The sequence below is a fragment of the Camelina sativa genome, chromosome 5 (genome assembly GCF_030686135.1).
Source record: "Camelina sativa cultivar CO46 ecotype springtype chromosome 5, ASM3068613v1".
NCBI lineage: Eukaryota > Viridiplantae > Streptophyta > Magnoliopsida > Brassicales > Brassicaceae > Camelina > Camelina sativa.
In genome coordinates, this window is record NC_141884.1 from 13,361,298 (window position 1) to 13,380,253 (window position 18,956).

Sequence of the window (18,956 nt, forward strand, 5' to 3'; positions counted from 1 at the left end):
AACTCAATTCTCAACACTTCTCAGCCTCAGGCTTGTGATCTACAAGAACCAAAACATATATATATGGTGAACTTCTAACAGAAATATTATGGAAACGCCATACTGTATATAGGTTAAAATGTGGGTGTACTTCGTGAGAAGCCAACAACAGAATATGTAGAAGAAGATTCCTCTTTCCACATGTCAACAAATTTGGAAGCTGCTTTCCATTTTAGCCAGCTTTCACATCCTCTCTTAAAGGCTTCAGGATTTGGAAGCATCGTCTATATAACTTTTGTTTATTTGGATATGTCCTAATCGTCACCTCAGCCGAGCAGCTTGTACACTTAATTTAGAACCTGTGGAGTTTATAAATCTCCTAAGTACGTCTCACCAATCACTTCTTCTCCTGAGTTGTAAACTGGTTTCAGAGAAAAGCAACAAAAAAGATTTGCAGCTCTATAGTTTCCGAACATTCAAGATTTTGTGTAACTGCAAAAACAAATCTATATAATATCATGTCTGAATCATATATAAAGTTAAAATCACAAAATCTGATGATCTTGAAAGTCAGATCCTTCCTTCAAACCAATTTGTGTTAAACAGTATTATCCCTTATGTATTTCCTTCATAAAAGTATTAGATAATTGTAAGTAAAAAACGAGACTTCAAGATATTTTTAAAAAAAAGCCATAAGTATTATCGGTTAAAAAAATCACCATATGAAAACGCCACAGCTTCTTATTCTTCATGTCCTCCGTCTCTTGCAAGCCGCAGTTTTACTTTCTCTAATTTGATTTATCAATTCTCGGATGGCAGTAGCATCCTCCGAACGAGAACGAGAACGAAATTCACGGGCAGCCACAACTCCCTCATGGCCGTAATATTCCAGTTCCTGCACGACAAGCAAAAGAGAACAATGGGGTCAAACTAAGGCAAAACATAACTATATGGAAAGAGTTTGCTGAATCAAATAGAGTATATAAATATAAATATATAGCTTGGCTAGAATGCTTACTTCAATTGCATGTTCATTACTCTCGAGATGGCTGGTGAAATTTTCAAAGCCTAGGAGACCAAGAAGGCATGCTGAGCAAAAGAAGGTAGATTCAGCCACTCTATTACACTCCCCGTCCACCTCAAGTTCTCCTGGATTTGAATACATTGCATCTGCCCGGATGCTTGACAGTAAGTTTTCCCAGGGGAAGCACCCTGGACACTCTCTCATGGTGGTGGGAGGTCGCTTAGTCTGAGGATCAAATTTATAAATTGGCCCAAGAATGTTGTATCTAAACGATTGGTGCTCAAGAAAAGAACCGAAGGCCTCCTGATGAGAGATGACCATTATATTAGCCGGAGATACGGTATACCGCTAAGAGTGGATTGATGGCGTGGATGGATGAATTTAAACGATTGGTGGTCAAGAAAAGAATCGATGAACTGCTGACGATATATGTCCATTAGATTAGCCGGAGGTGGATTATGCCATGTCCACGCCATCAAACTAGACAAAATAGGTATGAAATCTGTTTCAGCAAAGAAAAGAACTCAATCAGTTAAGACTCTAATAGTATATGAAAAAAGCAAGCCAATTGAATATGTAAACCCTAAATATTGCGAGATTGAGAACCAGATATCAAACCGAGAGATCGACGGTTGAGATGATTGTCCAAAAATATGGAATACATGAAGATTTAGAATATATAGTTTAGGAATGTTAATATTTATCTTTAATGTATAATTTACATTTATATATATCTTAGAATAGGAAACTAAATCGCTATATAAAAAAATGCATATTGTATCATTGAAATTATGAGAGTCTAATATAATTCTTCCTCTAACACATCATGTGTTCTTACTCTTATCAATTTATCATGGTATCAGAGCGGTCGATCCTGTGGATCATTATTCTTATGGATTAAGGTTTTGTTTGCTTCCGCTTTTATGATATTCTATCTATTTTCTGTTTTTTTTTATAAAAAAAAATCCCTAATTTCTTTGACCTATGTTGCTTGCTTCTTATGCAAGCTTCTTCTGATTTTTATTATATATATATTAACGAAAAAAAAAAACGAAAGAAAAAAAAAAAACAAGAGAGACGTAAGTGGATTACGTTGTTGATCCGGTCAGTTTTTGGTCTTGATTTATGTCTTAGTAATTAGCAAACCTTGCTAGTTATTTTGAGAAGAAGATTTTTTTGCACGTTCATCTCTTTGTGGTGAGTATGAACGCTGATGGTAATGATGTTTTACCAAGTTTATCTTAATTATGGTTTCTTGCTTAATCGAGCATAACCTAAGGAATTGACTCTATGGCTGACTATAAATGTCACGAAGATGACTCTATGGCCGAGTATAAATGTCATTGATGACCCTACGACTGGGTATAAACGTCGATGATCTAACGGCTGGGTTTTGTAGCCGTTTTGACCCTACGACTGGGTATAAATGTCGATGATGACCTGACAGCCGGGTATAAAGCCGTTATTTTGAAGACTTGTCCAATCTCACACATGTTACCACGTATGAGCTTGCCGGGGAGTATTGGGAGATTGAAAACCGGAGATCAAACCGAGAGATCGACGGTTGAGATGATTGTCCACGAATATGGAATACATGAAGATTTAGAATATATAGTTTAGGAATGTTAATATTTATCTCTAATGTATAATTTACATTTATATTTTATATATATCTTAGAATAGGAAACTAAATCTCTATATAAGAGAATGCATATTGTATCATTGAAATTATGAGATACTAATATAATTCTTACTTTAACACATTATGTGTTCTTACTCTCATCAAATCTATCATGGTATCAGAGCCTACACACGCTGGCCCGTTAATTAATCCGGCCCGAATAGAGGCCCGATCACCCCATTAATTGATGGCCCAAAAGAAAGCCCAATTCCATCGAGATAGCTAAATAAAGAGCATTATCTCGATGGGGCGTGATGGATTCTGTCGAGATTAATGGCTAGAAGAGCCATCATCTCGAGGGAGCGTGTGGAGAAAAGATCCCACAACTGATAGATGTGAAAGGACTTGAGTAATATATAAAAGGTTAGGACCTCTCCACTCATTGTCAATTGGTTTTGAGTTGGAAGCCCACAGTAAAGCCCGAATTTAATATGGTATCAGAGCTTGCCGGGTAGAAAGCCGTTATTTTGAAGACTTGTCCAATCTCACCCGTGTTACGACGTATGAGCTTGCCGGTGGGGGGGGTATTGGGAGATTGAGAACCGGAGATCAAACCGAGAGATCGACGGTTGAGATGATTGTCCAAGAATATGGAATACATGAAGATTTAGAATATATAGTTTAGGAATGTTAATATTTATTTCTGATGTATAATTTACATTTATATATATATCTTAGAATAGGAAACTAAATCTCTATATAAGAGAATGCATATTATATCATTGAAATTATGAGAGTCTAATATAATTCTTCCTCTAACACATCATGTGTTCTTACTCTCATCAATTTATCACTAAACTTGAAAGACAAGAAATATTAACCTGTTGGGACGTGATGAAGGTGGATCCCAGTGGAAGCGAGGTCTTTGAGGATGTCAAAAGAGACTTCTGATAGTATGCCAATGGCAGTGATGGTGAGAGGACCACAGTAGCCTAATTTCTTCAACTCCCGGTTTATAAACGGACCGACCAGACGAGCGTCAACGTTAGGAGGAAGAGGACACCTCGTGATGTCCCACCAGACCGATGTTACAACCTCACCCTGCCCATTCGTCGCCGCATTAAGTTGCAACATGTCGGAGTAAGCTTGTATTGAATGAAGAAGATTAATCAATTAAAGATGGAGAATCATAATTTAGGGATTGACTCTTGTGGGTCACGATACCTGCTGCAATAAAGAAGAAGAAGAATGTTCTCTTTTACAATTTTCACAACTCAACAATTGTATTTATAGTGTTAGCACACCTTTGCTAATCCTATTCCTATCAAAACTTTAGAACTAGGGTTACTACGGTGAAAAGGAAATTGTTTATTTTAATTAAGAAGAATTAGAAATTTACATTTTCTCAATAATGTCAAGTTATTGGGCTATGCTCGTGTAGAGCAATTGAATCACCGTGAAATAAACAAGCTTTTAGAGAATTGATTTCAACTTCTTATTATTCTGAGAGCAAATCTTTTTGTTTGTTTCTTAATCACAAAAACACCAACACAACATTCTCTAAACTTTTTAAACCTTGTTGGAATTTTTGTGGATTTATCTTAAATTCTCTCCTTTTTATATTAATTCTCTTTCTTTCTTATTCTATTTTCTCTACTATTTTTCTAATATTTTCTATGATTAAAACATTAACACAAATTCATGTGTAGTTATGATTTTTCTAACACAGAAATAGCCAAATTTGCTAATTCCTATTGTAACATTTTTTACTTTTCCTTGTTTATTTTTTTCTTCGTAATTTATTTTTGCTCAACTCTTAATGGAAAATATAGAAAAAGATGTTTTGTAGCTCTAAATTGGGGTATTGTTTTGATAGTTCTGGAGGATGGATCAAACTGGAGCATGGGACAGATACAATTGTTCTGTTTAGGTGGAGCAGTTTTGAGAAGAAGCAGATTTATTGGTTCTTGATGAAGCCATGGCATCGATTAATGCCACATATATGAAAACATGTCCGGTGGCGGTGAGTATTATATTTTTGCCAATTACATCAGCGACGGTGAGTGTTGCATTATCTTGATATTTTGTCCTCTGAATTTGTTTGATTTGATATTTGATGTGTTTTGATTAATTTTTAAGGAAAAAATGTGGACTATAATGAGTTGATGAATCATGAAACTCTTTCTTTTGGATAACTTGTGAAAAGAGTATTAGTCTCATTACCACTCCGCAACTAACTCACGTTGTTGATATAGCAAAATATTTGAAAATATATTACATACTTTTATTTTTAGCAGCTAACTCACAATTTAGTAGTTCATTCAATAATGTAATTATTTTGAAAACTGTAATTCTTTTTATTTATTTATTATTGGTTCCTCTCTTTTCTTTAATTGTTTTGACCAATCAAGTGTGATTAGATAAAACTTCCTTGGGGGATAAGAGATGTCCACTCTCTGCATTCATTGTGTATATTTATTGGCTTCATCATGTCTTATGTAAATCTTGTTTACCACAATCTAAACCATATGATATTTGGAACTTCCAGGATGAATTGCCATGCTCGACCACACAAGCTTCAATACCAGTGAGAAGCATTACATATTTACATGATAATCAATAAACTTCTCATTTAGCTGTTCATCCAATGTTGAAGAATAGAAGATCTTTTGGAGAAAAACTAAAACAAAAATATTATTATGCTACTGATTTTACTGGTTATTATGGAAAACCCAATACTATGAAATAAAAAATAGAAATTTGCTAATCATATCCCAATTATCTTCTCTAATCTATTTAAGTTTAGGTCATAAGAACATTCAGTTGTCGGGAAAAAAAAATAGTTAGGAAAAAACAAAATTGTTCAACCAATGTTGAAAGAAAAACCAAAATATATTTATTGGTCATTTTCCAAAAGAGAAAACGAATTATATTATGGAAAAAACCATTACTATAAAAATAAAGAAAATAAAACAAAAAAACCATTATCCTGTCTTGGTCCAATCTTTATTCACACTACCAAAATGCAAACGCTTAGATAAAATATAATTGTGTTCGATATCACCGTGTGAGTCGTTTTGAATGCTCAGTTAGACTCCATAGAAGAGAGGTAATCTTCATGAGGGAGTTGTTCTGTACCGTCGAGAAACCGAAATACGTGCTTCATCAACGGTCTAACCTCTGGAGATTGGTTTGCACAGAGAAGCCCTATTTTCAGAACCACTATGCCATGCACATGCTACTTTTCTTCTTATTCTTCATGTCTTCTGTCTCTTTCAAGCCGTTCACTTTCTCTAAGTCGATTTAGCATTACTCGAACGAGAACGAAATTCACGGGCAGCCACAATTCCCTCAGGGCACAGGGTAATATTCCAGTTCCTGCATGACAAGCAAAAGAGAACAATGGGGTCAAACTAAGGCAAAACATAACTATATGGAAAGAGTTTGCTGAATCAAATAGAGTATATAAATATAAATATATAGCTTGGCTAGAATGCTTACTTCAATTGCATGTTCATTACTCTCGAGATGGCTGGTGAAATTTTCAAAGCCTAGGAGACCAAGAAGCATGCTGAGCAAAAGAAGGTAGATTCAGCCATTCTATTACACTCCCCGTCCACCTCAAGTGCCCCTGTATTTGAATACATTGCATCTGCCCGGATGCTTGACAGTAAGTTTTCCCAGGGGTAGCACCCTGGACACTCTCTCATGGTGGTGGGAGAGGTGGCTTAATCTGAGGATCAAGTTTATAAATTGGGCCAAGAATATTGTAGTTAAGCGATTGGTGCTCAAGAAACGAACCGAAGGTCTGCTGAAGAGAGATGACCATTAGATTAGCCGGAGGTCGATTATCCCATGTCCACGCCATCAAACTAGACAAAATAGGTTTGAAATCTGTTTCAGCAAAGAAAAGAACTCAATCAGTTAAAACTCTAATAGTATAATATAAACCCTAAACTTGAAACTTGAAAGGCAAGAAATATTAACCTGTTGGGACGAAGGTGGATCCCAGTGGAAGCGAGGTCTTTGAGGACGTCAAAAGAGACTTCTGATAATATGCCAATGGCAGTGATGGTGAGAGGACCACAGTAGCCTAATTTCTTCAACTCCCGTCTTATAAACGGACCGACCAGACGAGCGTCAACGTCATGGGGAAGAGGACACCTCGTGATATCCCACCAGACCGATGTTACACCCTCACCCTGCCCATTCCTTGCTGCATTAAGTTGCAACATGTCGGAGTAAGCTTGTATTGAATGAAGAAGATTAATCAATTAAAGATGAAGATTCAGAATTTAGGGATTGACTCTTGTGGGTCACGATACCTGCTGCAATAAAGAAGAAGAAGAATGTTCTCTCTTACAATTGTATTTATAGATCGATCTTTTGGAAAAAAAACCAAGACAAAAATATTATTATGCTAGTGATTTTACTCGTAATTTTCCAAAAAAAAAAGACAAATATGTTATGGAAAAACCAATACTATAAAATAAAAAATAGAAATTTGCTAATCATAACCCAATTCACTGCTCTAATCTATTTAAGTTTAGGTCATAAGAACATTCACTTTTAGGGGGAAAAAAAAGGAAAAACAAAATTGTTCATCCAATGTTGAAAAAAACCAAAATATATTTATTGGTAATTTTCCAAAAGAGAACAAATTGTACTATGAAAAAACCATTTCCTAAACAAACAAGAAAAAAAATTGGGGGTGGGAGGGTAAGGCGAGGAAACGGTTAACCGCAGACACTAAACTAGCTTCAGCAGAACCACCTACGAACCAAACCCAACCTGATTGGTCTACTGTTAGGAGACGAGCCTCTTATGTAGCCATCGACGTTTTTTAATTATTGTTCGGGGGAAACGCCGGCCAAAGACCCCCAATAGTAAATATTCCCATCGTAAATTATGGGAGGGTTCAGGGTTTAGCGAACAATAAGCAGACGCATCTCCTAGGTTCCCACCCCGTTGCCACATTTGACCAAACTTTTCTTTATTTAAACAACTCAACTTCAACCTCTCCTGTCCGATGTGGGACAAGTTCCAAAAGCCAAAAGGGAACGTCATGAGTGACGTCACATTACACTAAATATATACAAGTAGAGAAACACATTGAAGACAAAAAAAAGAAGCAAAGGGGAGAGAGAGAGAGAGAGAGAGAGACAATGGCAGAGAGATCAGAGACAGAGGAAGTGAAGCTTTTGGGGATGTGGGCGAGTCCTTTTAGCCGTAGGATCGAGATAGCTCTTACACTGAAAGGTGTAGCGTACGAGTTCTCTGAGCAAGATATCACCAACAAGAGCTCTTTGCTGCTTCAATTGAACCCGGTTTATAAAATGATTCCGGTTCTTGTTCATAATGGTAAACCGATCTCTGAGTCACTTGTGATTCTTGAGTACATCGATGATACGTGGCGAAACAATCCGATTCTTCCTCAAGATCCGTGTGAGAGAGCTACGGCTCGATTCTGGGCTAAACTGATCGATCAACAGGTATTATGAAATTTTCCAATTTTCAAGAACCGGTTTTGGATTTTAAACCGGGTTTTTAAAACCGGTTATTTTTGGAGTTTTTTTTTTTTTAAAGATCTGTGTGGCGGCGATGAAAGTGGTGGGGAAGGTCGGAGAAGAGAGAGACGCGGCGGTCGAAGCGGCGAGAGATTTGTTGATGTTTTTGGAGAAAGAGCTTGTTGGAAAAGATTTCTTCGGTGGGAGAAGTTTAGGGTTCGTGGACATTGTGGCGACTCTTGTGGCGTTTTGGCTTATGAGGACGGAGGATCTCCTCGGAGTTAAAGTTGTTCCGGTGGAGTTGTTCCCGGAGATTCATAGATGGGTAAAGAATCTGTTGGGAAATGATGTTATCAAGAAATGTACCCCTCCTGAAGATGAGCATCTTGCCTACATCAGAGCTCGCATGGATAAGCTCAATATCAAATCAGCTTGATCATAAGGATTATATTATAGAGAGTTCTGATGTTTTAAAGTATGTCCCTTTTGTTCTTGTCTCTATTTCTATTGCTATATGAGATCATTAAGCTGTAAGGTCTTAGGGAAGTGTGTGAGGTTGTTGTTGTATTATAGAAGCTCTAATAATCAAAGTATTTGCCTTTGTTCTTGTCTCGATTGGTAAGTCCTATGGATCATGTTTTATGCTCAAAGGTCAAAGCTCCCTAAGTTGTAGAAAAATAGTTGGGAACTGTGAACTTCTTTGATATATTATTGTCTGCAAGAGATAGAAATCAGAATGTCATTGTCACTTCTTGTGTTGTGTGAGTCTTTTCTTCTCTATCGGAAAGTTAAGCAATTAGGATGTATTGAGACATGAGACGTGAATGAGGAAGGCCTGAGATTAGTGTGTATCTTCATGTCCCTTTGCTCTTGTTTCAAAATTGGTAAGTGATGTGGGAACGAATTCATTAAGCTCACAGTTAGAATAGTAAGTGATGTTGTTTCTAGTTTTGTTAGAGATGTGAATCAGAGATGCCAATTAGTGTTATGTGAAAATTAGTTATTAGAATGTGTTGAGAGGTGAACGAGGAAGGCCTGAGTTTAGTCAGTGACTTCATGCTGCTATTATTCAAACAGCAAATTTAGTTTGTTTTTTTCTTGTTCTAGCTAAAGATGTTCTCAAGCAACAAAAGAAAAGCTCTCTTTTGTTTTACTCTGATTCAACCTGAACAGTTACATGATAAATTCCACAAGATTTCCTACAGTAATTTCTAACACCAGTAATGATCTCTTTAGGACTAGCTCCAGCCTCAGGTAAGATATGACATGACAATACGATTCTCCCAACTGTTATCTCCCATACATGAAGATCATAAACAATCTTAACTCCCTCGATACGCCTAAGTCCTCTCTCGAGCTTCTCTATGTCTATATCACGCGGTGTTCGTTCCATCAGTATTCCGAATATGTTCTTGAGCATTGGAAGTGTAGCAGCAAGTGCAAAGGCAGAGAAAACAAGAGTACAGATCAAATCAACCAAAACCCATCCTGGTTTCACCCAAATGATACCTCCACCGATCATAACACCAAGTGACTGAATCATATCAGCCATTGCGTGAAGATAAGCTCCTTGTATGTTAATGTTCATCTCCTTCGACGACGATTTCTCACCTTTTAAAGGATTCATCTCCTGCTCCTCCTCATCCTCCACCACCTGCTTGTGAAAATGTTGATGTTGATGATGATGATGATGATGGTGATGGTGATGGTGGTTATGGTCATGTCCTAACCAAATGACCATAACCAAGTTCATAAAAAAGCCGAAAGCAGAAATGCCAAACATGATCTCACCATTCACCTCTCTGCTTCTACTAAGAAGTCTTTGAATGGCTTCATAGATTATAACTCCAGAGACAAGCCAAATGAGCTGAACAGACAAGAACGCAGCTAAGACTTCAAGCCGTTTAAACCCAAACGAGTTTCTCTGGTTCGCTTCCCAGCTCGAGACCTTGATAGCCAACAAAGAGACGCACAAACCCGCCACATCCGTCAACAAATGTGCAGCATCCGTCATTACCGCGAGACTATTTGCCTTGAAACCTCCCACAATCTGTACGGACATAACGATCAGGTAAAGAAAGATGAGGCTGCTTAGTCTTTTAATCGAGTCTTCGCGTTCTTTCGTCTCGGACACACATTGTTCTTGTCTCGTAAACGCGCAAGACAGAGGAACCACCACGCCTATAGTTTCTTCCTCTGTTTGTGATGGTGATTCGATTCCTTCATCGTCATCGTCATCAGGTTTCAAAATGCGGATATGCTCCAATTCCATAAGCTGTTCGAACGTTTCAACGGTTTTAATTAAAGAGCTAAACCAACATTTTGATATTTCTTTTGGATTTTTCATGATTAAGGATTCGAACAAACCCATTCTTGTAAAACAAGAAAACAAACCTGAGAATCAGAAACGTATATATGAATCCCTGGTGCTGTCTTCTTCGGAAATCTTGAATTTCATAAATAAATTTATCTTTATGGTTAGAGATTAAGTCATAATCTTAACACAAACAGCGATTTTACAGGTAATTAATAAAAAGAACCAAGGATGATGATGAATGGATCCAGCAAAAATATGGGAGGAGATGTTTTAATAGACAGAATGTGGAATTTTTCTTTTTTGTATGGAAAAGAATCTAAAATAAGTCGCTATGGCTTGTGACAGACAGGTGAAGAAGAATCATAGTATTTTTTTTTCTTTATTAAGGGAATGACGAAAAAAAAAAAGCAATAAATACATTACACATTTATGATGTCTCTGTATGTGTGTATGAGATTTGTATGATTACTATTACCATCCAAAGGTGGCGTTACAAAATGGACCGACTCTTCTTGTTCAAAATTTGGGGATTCAACTAATCTTCTTGGATATTTTAGCGTCTTGTGTTTTTTTTTTTTTGGTTTTGTCTCTTTGTTTTATTTCATTAAATAACTCAATTAATAAATTACATCAGAGTTAGGTTAGGTGATGTTATTTGTCCATGTTGATATAACAAAACATGTGTTGTTTGATCTTTGTTGTCTTTTTTTTTTGGGTAGAAGTATTAGGCCCAATAAGAGAACTACAAAAGGCCCATTAGGTCGATTCAAAAATAATAAAGAGTAAAGAAAGAACCAATCATAATCTCATCTGACTCAATTCTGATAGCACCGCACGCACCAGTCGTCAGGGTCTCTCTCGTCTCTTCTCCTCGCGGCTCGAAAAAAAGAGCTTCACACGCTTAAATTCTCCGTTTCGTTTTTCTAATTTTTTTCATCAGATCGGAGATGGCGGAGAAGCCGGCGCAAGAGACGGAGCAGAAGCGAGCGATGGAACCGGGTGTTCTCGATGATATAATTCGCCGTTTGGTGGAGTTTCGGAACACGAGGCCTGGATCGGGGAAGCAAGTTCATCTCAGTGAAGGCGAAATCCGTCAGCTTTGTGCTGTCTCCAAAGAGATTTTTCTTCAGCAACCTAATCTTCTTGAACTCGAAGCTCCCATCAAGATCTGCGGTTAGTAAAAAACCTTCTCTTTTCTCAAAAAAGTGTTTTTTTTTTTTGGGAGTGAGGTTTTGGTTGATTTCAGTTCTCAATTTAGTGCATGTTTATGAATTGAATTCTTAGAACTATGTTTCATATTGGAAAGAGAGAATCTTTGAGTTCTTTGGAGGCTGTATTAGGTTAGGTTGTGAGTTTGGACCATTAAGTGACTTAAGAAATATGTGATGGTGACAATTGATGGTCTTTGAGTTCAGAACGTCTAAAGTTGGAATTTTTATTGCTAAATAGTCTTAGATAGGTTTCAGAGTTTTGACTGGTTCTATCAGGGTTTGTTTGAGATATGATTCAGAGTTTTGACTGGTTCTATGAGGTTTGTTTCTTTTATCGTAATGTTGACTAGTCAATTTATGTGTGCAAAAGCTTGACTAAGCTCATGAGTGTTCATTCACCATTGTTTCAATTGATGTTGAAAAGATAACACTTTTGAAGCCAAAGAGAACGTTTTCAATTGTAGAATTTATTTGGCCTGCTTAGTTGGTCTCTTCCATCATGTGAATATTCTGAGTTTAGTTTCTACTTTGTATCAGGGTCATGTTTTCTAGAAGTTGTTTTCTTTGATCTAATTGTTACTTGTTTCTTACTTTTACAGGTGATATTCATGGGCAGTATTCAGATCTATTGAGGCTGTTTGAGTATGGAGGCTTCCCTCCCGAAGCTAATTATTTGTTCTTGGGTGATTATGTCGACCGTGGCAAGCAAAGCTTGGAAACAATATGCCTTCTCCTAGCTTACAAAATCAAGTACCCTGAGAACTTCTTCCTGTTGAGAGGGAATCATGAATGTGCCTCCATTAATCGTATCTATGGGTTCTATGACGAGTGCAAACGCAGGTTTAACGTCAGACTCTGGAAAATATTCACCGATTGCTTTAACTGTCTTCCCGTGGCTGCCTTAATTGATGACAGAATACTATGTATGCATGGTGGAATTTCCCCAGAGTTGACAAGTTTGGACCAGATTAGAAACATTGCACGGCCGATGGATATTCCAGACTCTGGTCTGGTATGTGATTTACTATGGTCCGATCCTAGTGGAGAAGTCAAAGGCTGGGGAATGAATGATCGTGGTGTTTCATACACTTTTGGAGCTGACAAAGTTGCAGAGTTTTTGGAAAAAAATGACATGGACCTTATCTGTCGTGCCCACCAGGTTGGAACTCGAGTTATGTATATCTGTCATTGAGTTTATGATGAAAACTCTGCAAGCTTAATAATGGATGTGTTTTGACTCTCTGTTTTCAGGTTGTTGAAGATGGGTACGAGTTCTTTGCAGAAAGACAGCTTGTTACAGTATTTTCAGCTCCAAACTATTGTGGGGAGTTTGACAACGCTGGTGCAATGATGAGCATTGATGAGAGCTTGATGTGCTCATTCCAAATTCTTAAGCCGTCAGAAAAGAAATCGCTTTTTCTATGACGAAGATTATCCAGTGACCACCATGCTTCAAATTAACAATTCTACAAAAGGTAAAAAAACTCTTCCTATGTTAACCCTGGCTCTACATCTTCTGTTTCATGCTCACGGTATTTAGCTCTTTGTCTGTGTAGTACAAATTAGCTTCAGGAAAGTGAAATGGAAAATATGAATAATCTTTAAGCTTTCCTACTGGTTTGTAGGTGTTCTAATCACAGAACTGAGTAATACTAAGCTTATTTTGTAAGTTTCAAAATCACCGAATACAGATTTGAAAAGTCTAGTAGACATCTTAGTTCTTCATCTTTTAGATTTCTGTGTGGAATTAGCTCTTGTTTTGCTTACAATTTATCAGCAAGGAAAAAGATTTATGTGAATGACATCAAAAGATCTGGTCACTGTATGCTGAAGAATGTTCATATGTGGTTCGGCTTTTGATCATCTTTTTGTACTTTAACAATATGCTGCAGGTGTATTTTAGTGGCAAGAGGATCCACAGAAGGGAAACTGCTCAGTTGTGACCTTAGTTGGTTTCTGATTAATAGAGCATCATTAGACAAAGTAGCTGTTGAATTCTCAAAACACAGGTCTCAAAGAGAAGGAAACAACAACTCTGGGAAGTCTCTGCTGATTTTAGTATTCATCATCCTATCACATCTATCTATGTCTAAAATGTGTGTTTTCTTTCTTTGAATAATAATATTAGATTCTTCTCATTTGTACTCTCTATTTATTTATTGAGAACCCTTTTTTTAGTCTCTTCACAAACCATAAAGCCATAAAAATCAGCTTCTGCGAGTAAGTGTTTTACTTCCAAAAATATTCGTTCAGGTGGGTGCCAATTGTCACATCTAAAAACAATATGGTGCTAAAGTGAAAACATCGAATTTAATGAAGGACTAAAGTGAGAAATGTATGTGAGTGCACGTGTGATTGAGAGAAGAGAAAAGAGTGTTTTTTACATAAACAAACAAATCAACAACTCCAGAGAAACCAATTCAGATTCCTTCTGTGTGTCACACAGTTTTGGCCTCTCTCTCTTTCTCTCTCACTCACGCCTCTTAGAGTTTTTTTTTTCATTCATCTCTCCACCGCTGAGATCCATTTTTGTGTTATCATCTCATTCTGTATCCATGGATTCTCTCGTTGAATCCGGTTGGAAGGTACTTTCACCATCTCCTTGCTCCGTGATCTTTGTATATGGATTTGTGTTTTCAAGCGATTTCGTTGTGTGTTTTTTTTTTTCGTCTTTCTTCGTATCCGACTTTAGTTTACTGCATTTATGATATAGGTGTAGCGCGTACGCGAGTATCTCTAGCTGTGTTAATTAGTTTTTGAATTTGATGGTTTGTTTTTGTGGTCTCCACTCTCACACTGCATTGGATCATTGTTGTGGTCCCTTTTGTGTTTTGATTTAGATTGGTTTCGTGTCGATCTCTTTGTGGTTTCCAGATCTGGATTTTGACTCTTCTTTTTTGTTCCATTCCTTATGAATAGCCAATGTGTATTGAGAATTGTTTGTTTTGCTTTGATTAGTTTTTGGTCATAATAATCAGCAATAGTCAGAACAATGCTGATGATATAGACTGTGTGAATTGAGAATTGTTTATGTACACGCTTCTTCTATCCCTTAAAAGGAATTGTGAATGTGATAGGTGTGTTGTTCTAGAAATAGTTTTCGCCTTGAACGTCTTTCTCACTCGCTTTCGGATTGGTTTTGGTGGAATTGAATGCATTTTCTTGTTTCCCTTTGGCTATCACTGTTTGGTTCTTAGCTGTGTTGCTGACCATTTTTTTTTGTATTTTTTGTTTGTGATGTGATGATTGTAGTATCTTGTTACACATTTTAGCGACTTTCAACTGGCGTGTATTGGGAGTTTTATCCTTCATGAGAGTGTGTTCTTCTTGTCTGGACTCCCTTACATTTTCCTAGAACGGACCGGTTTACTGAGCAGTTACAAAATTCAGGTTTGTCTTCTCTCTCATGTTTCAAGGATCTTCTATGTATAGTTTGTAGCTTTGTGTGACCGACCCTTCGGAAAGGAACTGAGTGAAAAGAGATCACTGTTAATAACTGTTTTAGCTTTTATATATGATAAACAACTTACTCTTGTTTGGTCTTGTGTAGGCAAAAAGTAATACTCCTGAAGCGCAAGGGAAATGCATTGCTCGACTCTTGCTTTACCATTTCTGCGTAAACTTGCCCCTTATGATGGCATCTTATCCTGTCTTCAGATTCATGGGCATGCAGAGCAGTTTTCCTCTGCCGTCCTGGTATTATCAGGTTCTTTAGTGCTGGAAGCTTGTTTTTGTTTCATTTGGGTTCTCTAATGTTAAACTCTTCCAATTGGCAATATATACATAAAAATGTCAGTGTTGAGCTGCATGAGAAGAACCTGAATTATGTTTGATCTGGTTTTTAAAACCATTTTTTTGGTTATGATCTTGCAGGAAAGTCGTGTCTGCCCAAATCTTATTCTACTTCATCATTGAGGATTTTGTGTTCTATTGGGGTCACAGGATCTTGCATACTAAATGGCTGTACAAGAACGTGCACAGTGTGCATCATGAGTAAGCTTCAGTCACTCCCACCTTTTTTTTTTATTGTTGTCAATGATAGTAAATTCTTAAACTTGGTCATAGCTGATCTTATGCTTATTACTCAGATACGCCACACCGTTTGGTTTGACATCAGAATATGCTCATCCTGCTGAAATACTGTTCTTGGGTTTTGCTACCATCGTTGGTCCGGCTCTCACTGGGCCTCACCTGATCACTCTCTGGTTATGGATGATGTTGAGAGTTATTGAGACAGTTGAGGCACATTGTGGTTATCATTTCCCATGGAGCCCTTCCAATTTTCTTCCTCTGTACGGCGGGTAAGATCAAACATTTAATCTGTAGCCTTCTTGAAGGAGTAACATCTTAAATCTATCAGATCATTAACATGAATGACTGTACTATATTTTACTTACAGTGCTGACTTCCATGACTACCATCATCGGTTACTCTACACAAAGTCTGGCAACTACTCATCAACTTTTGTCTACATGGACTGGTAATATATCTGACCTCTGTTTATTAACAGAACTCGTAATTGACCGATTCCAACATTGTATCATATAAATTTTTTGTTTCTCTACGTTACTTCAGGATCTTTGGTACCGACAAGGGTTACAGAAAACTGAAGGCCCTAAAAGAAACCTGACAACAAGCAAAAGTGGAAGTTGGATTTCTCAAGAGAGAGGTCTTGTTCTCAAAAACCCTCCTTTCTTCTGTTTTGCCTCTCAGATATTTCCTTGAATTAAAATTTTTAGTCATAACAACAAACATTATTTGCAACGCGTTGGGCTGTACAATCAAAGCTGTTGGTCTGAACATAAGTTGATACGATGTTGAACCTACTGTTTTGTCTTAATCTTTAGATAGTGCTTGCAGTAGTCTCTAAAGATCTCATATCTTTACCTTTGCGGCACAGACAAAGCACATTCAATATATATCTAAAAGCCTTAAAAGTGGAACTTCATCTCTTGCGTATTCAGATTTGTTGTTTTGCATTCTCTTTTAGCAAGTCTGAACATATCTTTCTTAAAGCAAAAGGTTTTTACATGTCGGATGTACACACAATTAGAAGGATGCATGGGAGACACATATCGCTTGCCTCAGTTATAGTAGTCAGTCAATCAAAGTGACCTTCCTTAATGCATAATTTTTTTATTTGTTTTCATTAACAGTCATTACACGAAAGATGATTAGGTTTGAGAAGAACTAATCATTCCTATAAAAGTGTTAAACCTTTAAGTCGGGCTGATTTGTGTACACCATCTAGTGGATCTGAGAAAGCAGCTCTTAGCTGCTCAAAAAACAACCACGCATTCCAAGAAGCAACCAAAAATAAAAACTGAAAAAACAAAAAGTTAAAGCGGTGTCTTCGCCTTCGATTAGTGTCCACTTACGTGTCCTTTTCTTCTGAGATCAATCACAACGACACTCACGTTGTCACTACTGTGCCTTGCTAACGCCAGCTTCGTCAGCAATACAGACGCTTCCGTACAAGCCTTGTCCGAGGTCGCCGGATCTTCGTGACCACCTCGCCGTTTCTGACCACCACGGAGACACATACGAGCCACTGAACAGGCGGTCTCGTTTGACACTACATCCCATAAACCGTCGCTTGCTAGTATGAGGCAATCGTCGTCAGTCCTGTCCGTTATGGTTACCTCTGGCTCGCAACTCACATAAGGTTTTAAATAGTTGTCTCCTATTGCTCTCGACATTGCTAAGACCCCCAGAACTCTCGGACAGTCCCAATATATGACTCGTCCTCCAGCTCCTTCGATTCGGTCCAATTCGTCTGGACGATCAGGCTGTGATTTCAATACAAAGAACACAATCTCTGAGTAAATCCATAATTCCAATAATTTCTTAATTGAAATTCAAGAAAACAACAACTAGGTGATGTGTGTTGGTTGAATTAAGAATTCAAGACAATAATATCTTTGTTATATCTCTCCTCCGAAGTTATAACCTAAGGTAAGACTGAAGAATTCAAGACAATAATATGTTTGTTATTTTACATGATGAACTAATTGTTTTGAAGTTAAAACAAACTTAACATGTTGATAGAGGTGTTCGTTGAATGAAGAATTCAAGACTAGATGTTTGTTAAGATCTCATCTAGGATATTATAATATATGAGACATGACCAATTGATTTTAAGTTATAACAAACTTCGCATGTTTTGAGTGAGACTGACCTTGTGGTCGGTTGATAAAGGAACTGGTTTCCCATCTCGGCAAAGAACTGCTCTAGAATCGCCGCAATTTGCTACGATGATTTTATCCGGCGTGACGACTGAAACAACTGCGGTAGATCCGACGGAATCGCAAGCCGGGGATTGAAGATCACACTTGCAACTCGCACTCACGACGGAATCACTCCACGACACAACTTCTTTATCCATGCGCTTGAAACTGCGCTCCATTGTCTTTTTCCATTCTTCTTCCTGATCTTCTCCATCTAATGTCAGTTCCTCTTGCACCAGCTTGTGAAGCCTCTCCCTACACCTCGCTGCAACCTAGATAAAACAAGAACGATGTCGTATCAGCTAAAACTATAAAAGTTTTGAAATAAGGGAGAGAATGCATGAAAACGACTTCGTACGTACGTGAGAACAACCATGGCCGTCGTACACACCAAAATAGTGTTGAGTAGATTCCGAATTCTTGGTAGAAGAAAACGAAGGATGAATCGCCACTGCGTCTTCCATTTCTCTTCTCCTACCGCACACCGAAGAAACACCATATCTTGGACTGAGCTCCGTCGTGGAAGTCAGTAGGGAGACGTCGTCGAAATTATGGTTATTAGCTAAAGCCTCTTGCTGTTTATTACGTTTACAATTACTCTCCCAATCTTCTTGCATCACCGTCTTAAACCTCTGCCTACGCCGTGAATGTGGCGGCGTCGATTCATAAACCGACGACGGAGATGCACCGGTCACCACTTCGTAACATATATCCGCCATATTGAAAATAAAAGAAAAAAAAACTCAAAAATCTGATCACGTCAATGAAGTTTTTTGCTCTGTTTCAAGTAATGTTGAATCTTGATTTAGGTGTTACTTCACTGGTTAATAAAAGAGAAAACTCATAAACCATTCAAATGGAGAAAATAATGTCATTTACACGTTACAACTCGCACGCTATTTAATACACAAAACCTGCCTCTTCAGAAACAATTTTAAAATTCTTTCACGTAAGCGTCAGTAACGAGTGTGCGAGATTCGTGGTCCAATTAAATTGACACAGCAAGGAACATAGGAAGTTGCTTTCGTGCCACGAGTGTACGTTTTAGTCGTACGTAGCTTTTCCCCTCA

The 18,956-nt window shown here is 37.6% G+C and overlaps 6 protein-coding genes and 1 pseudogene across 7 annotated transcripts; 3 read left to right on the plus strand and 4 right to left on the minus strand.

Moving 5' to 3' along the window:
* Positions 1-1,323: 1,323 nt before the first annotated feature.
* LOC147943698 (uncharacterized) lies at positions 1,324-3,758 on the minus strand. The gene is made up of 2 exons (XM_087512327.1): positions 3,506-3,758; positions 1,324-1,505 (listed from the first exon to the last, which is right to left on the minus strand). The coding sequence occupies exons 1-2, from the start codon at positions 3,756-3,758 to the stop codon at positions 1,324-1,326; spliced, it is 435 nt and encodes a 144-aa protein (XP_087368453.1).
* Positions 3,759-6,330: 2,572 nt separating this feature from the next.
* Positions 6,331-6,859, minus strand: LOC147943699 (uncharacterized). The gene is made up of 2 exons (XM_087512328.1): positions 6,612-6,859; positions 6,331-6,496 (listed from the first exon to the last, which is right to left on the minus strand). The coding sequence occupies exons 1-2, from the start codon at positions 6,857-6,859 to the stop codon at positions 6,331-6,333; spliced, it is 414 nt and encodes a 137-aa protein (XP_087368454.1).
* A 792-nt stretch (positions 6,860-7,651) lies between these two features.
* Positions 7,652-8,739, plus strand: LOC104786743 (glutathione S-transferase U7). The gene is made up of 2 exons (XM_010512190.3): positions 7,652-8,116; positions 8,211-8,739. Exons 1-2 carry the CDS (start codon positions 7,790-7,792, stop codon positions 8,565-8,567), a joined length of 684 nt encoding a protein of 227 aa, XP_010510492.2. The 5' UTR covers positions 7,652-7,789; the 3' UTR covers positions 8,568-8,739.
* A 505-nt stretch (positions 8,740-9,244) lies between these two features.
* On the minus strand, positions 9,245-10,781 carry LOC104786744 (metal tolerance protein B pseudogene; annotated as a pseudogene). The gene is made up of 2 exons (XR_015556924.1): positions 10,526-10,781; positions 9,245-10,406 (listed from the first exon to the last, which is right to left on the minus strand). The product of XR_015556924.1 is annotated as a metal tolerance protein B pseudogene (transcript).
* Positions 10,782-10,993: 212 nt separating this feature from the next.
* Positions 10,994-13,840, plus strand: LOC104786745 (serine/threonine-protein phosphatase PP1 isozyme 1). Its single transcript, XM_010512193.2, has 4 exons — positions 10,994-11,621; positions 12,259-12,818; positions 12,911-13,134; positions 13,552-13,840. The coding sequence occupies exons 1-3, from the start codon at positions 11,396-11,398 to the stop codon at positions 13,082-13,084; spliced, it is 960 nt and encodes a 319-aa protein (XP_010510495.1). The 5' UTR covers positions 10,994-11,395; the 3' UTR covers positions 13,085-13,134; positions 13,552-13,840.
* Positions 13,841-14,039: 199 nt separating this feature from the next.
* LOC104786746 (methylsterol monooxygenase 2-1) lies at positions 14,040-16,530 on the plus strand. Its single transcript, XM_010512194.3, has 7 exons — positions 14,040-14,244; positions 14,912-15,049; positions 15,210-15,355; positions 15,533-15,652; positions 15,748-15,960; positions 16,059-16,139; positions 16,235-16,530. Exons 1-7 carry the CDS (start codon positions 14,215-14,217, stop codon positions 16,287-16,289), a joined length of 783 nt encoding a protein of 260 aa, XP_010510496.1. The 5' UTR covers positions 14,040-14,214; the 3' UTR covers positions 16,290-16,530.
* Positions 16,531-16,779: 249 nt separating this feature from the next.
* On the minus strand, positions 16,780-18,781 carry LOC104786747 (putative protein phosphatase 2C 24). The gene is made up of 3 exons (XM_010512195.3): positions 18,249-18,781; positions 17,838-18,158; positions 16,780-17,448 (listed from the first exon to the last, which is right to left on the minus strand). Exons 1-3 carry the CDS (start codon positions 18,603-18,605, stop codon positions 17,023-17,025), a joined length of 1,104 nt encoding a protein of 367 aa, XP_010510497.1. The 5' UTR covers positions 18,606-18,781; the 3' UTR covers positions 16,780-17,022.
* Positions 18,782-18,956: the final 175 nt, after the last annotated feature.

Bases quoted from the DNA above. Each gene is read 5' to 3' on its own strand.
- LOC147943698 (XM_087512327.1), bottom strand. From the start codon at position 3,758: ATGTTGCAACTTAATGCGGCGACGAATGGGCAGGGTGAGGTTGTAACA. The intron at 1,506-3,505 runs GTTAATATTTCT...TTGCTGAAACAG, and splicing joins CCTTCATCACGTCCCAACAG to ATTTCATACCTATTTTGTCT.
- LOC147943699 (XM_087512328.1), bottom strand. From the start codon at position 6,859: ATGTTGCAACTTAATGCAGCAAGGAATGGGCAGGGTGAGGGTGTAACA. The intron at 6,497-6,611 runs GTTAATATTTCT...TATTTTGTCTAG, and splicing joins ATCCACCTTCGTCCCAACAG to TTTGATGGCGTGGACATGGG.
- LOC104786745 (XM_010512193.2), top strand. From the start codon at position 11,396: ATGGCGGAGAAGCCGGCGCAAGAGACGGAGCAGAAGCGAGCGATGGAA. The intron at 11,622-12,258 runs GTTAGTAAAAAA...TTACTTTTACAG, and splicing joins AGCTCCCATCAAGATCTGCG to GTGATATTCATGGGCAGTAT. The intron at 12,819-12,910 runs GTTGGAACTCGA...CTCTGTTTTCAG, and splicing joins TTATCTGTCGTGCCCACCAG to GTTGTTGAAGATGGGTACGA.
- LOC104786743 (XM_010512190.3), top strand. From the start codon at position 7,790: ATGGCAGAGAGATCAGAGACAGAGGAAGTGAAGCTTTTGGGGATGTGG. The intron at 8,117-8,210 runs GTATTATGAAAT...TTTTTTTTAAAG, and splicing joins CTAAACTGATCGATCAACAG to ATCTGTGTGGCGGCGATGAA.
- LOC104786746 (XM_010512194.3), top strand. From the start codon at position 14,215: ATGGATTCTCTCGTTGAATCCGGTTGGAAG. The intron at 15,050-15,209 runs GTTTGTCTTCTC...GGTCTTGTGTAG, and splicing joins TGAGCAGTTACAAAATTCAG to GCAAAAAGTAATACTCCTGA. The intron at 15,356-15,532 runs GTATTATCAGGT...ATGATCTTGCAG, and splicing joins AGTTTTCCTCTGCCGTCCTG to GAAAGTCGTGTCTGCCCAAA.
- LOC104786747 (XM_010512195.3), bottom strand. From the start codon at position 18,605: ATGGCGGATATATGTTACGAAGTGGTGACCGGTGCATCTCCGTCGTCG. The intron at 18,159-18,248 runs GTACGTACGAAG...TGTTTTATCTAG, and splicing joins ACGGCCATGGTTGTTCTCAC to GTTGCAGCGAGGTGTAGGGA. The intron at 17,449-17,837 runs GTCAGTCTCACT...TTGAAATCACAG, and splicing joins CTTTATCAACCGACCACAAG to CCTGATCGTCCAGACGAATT.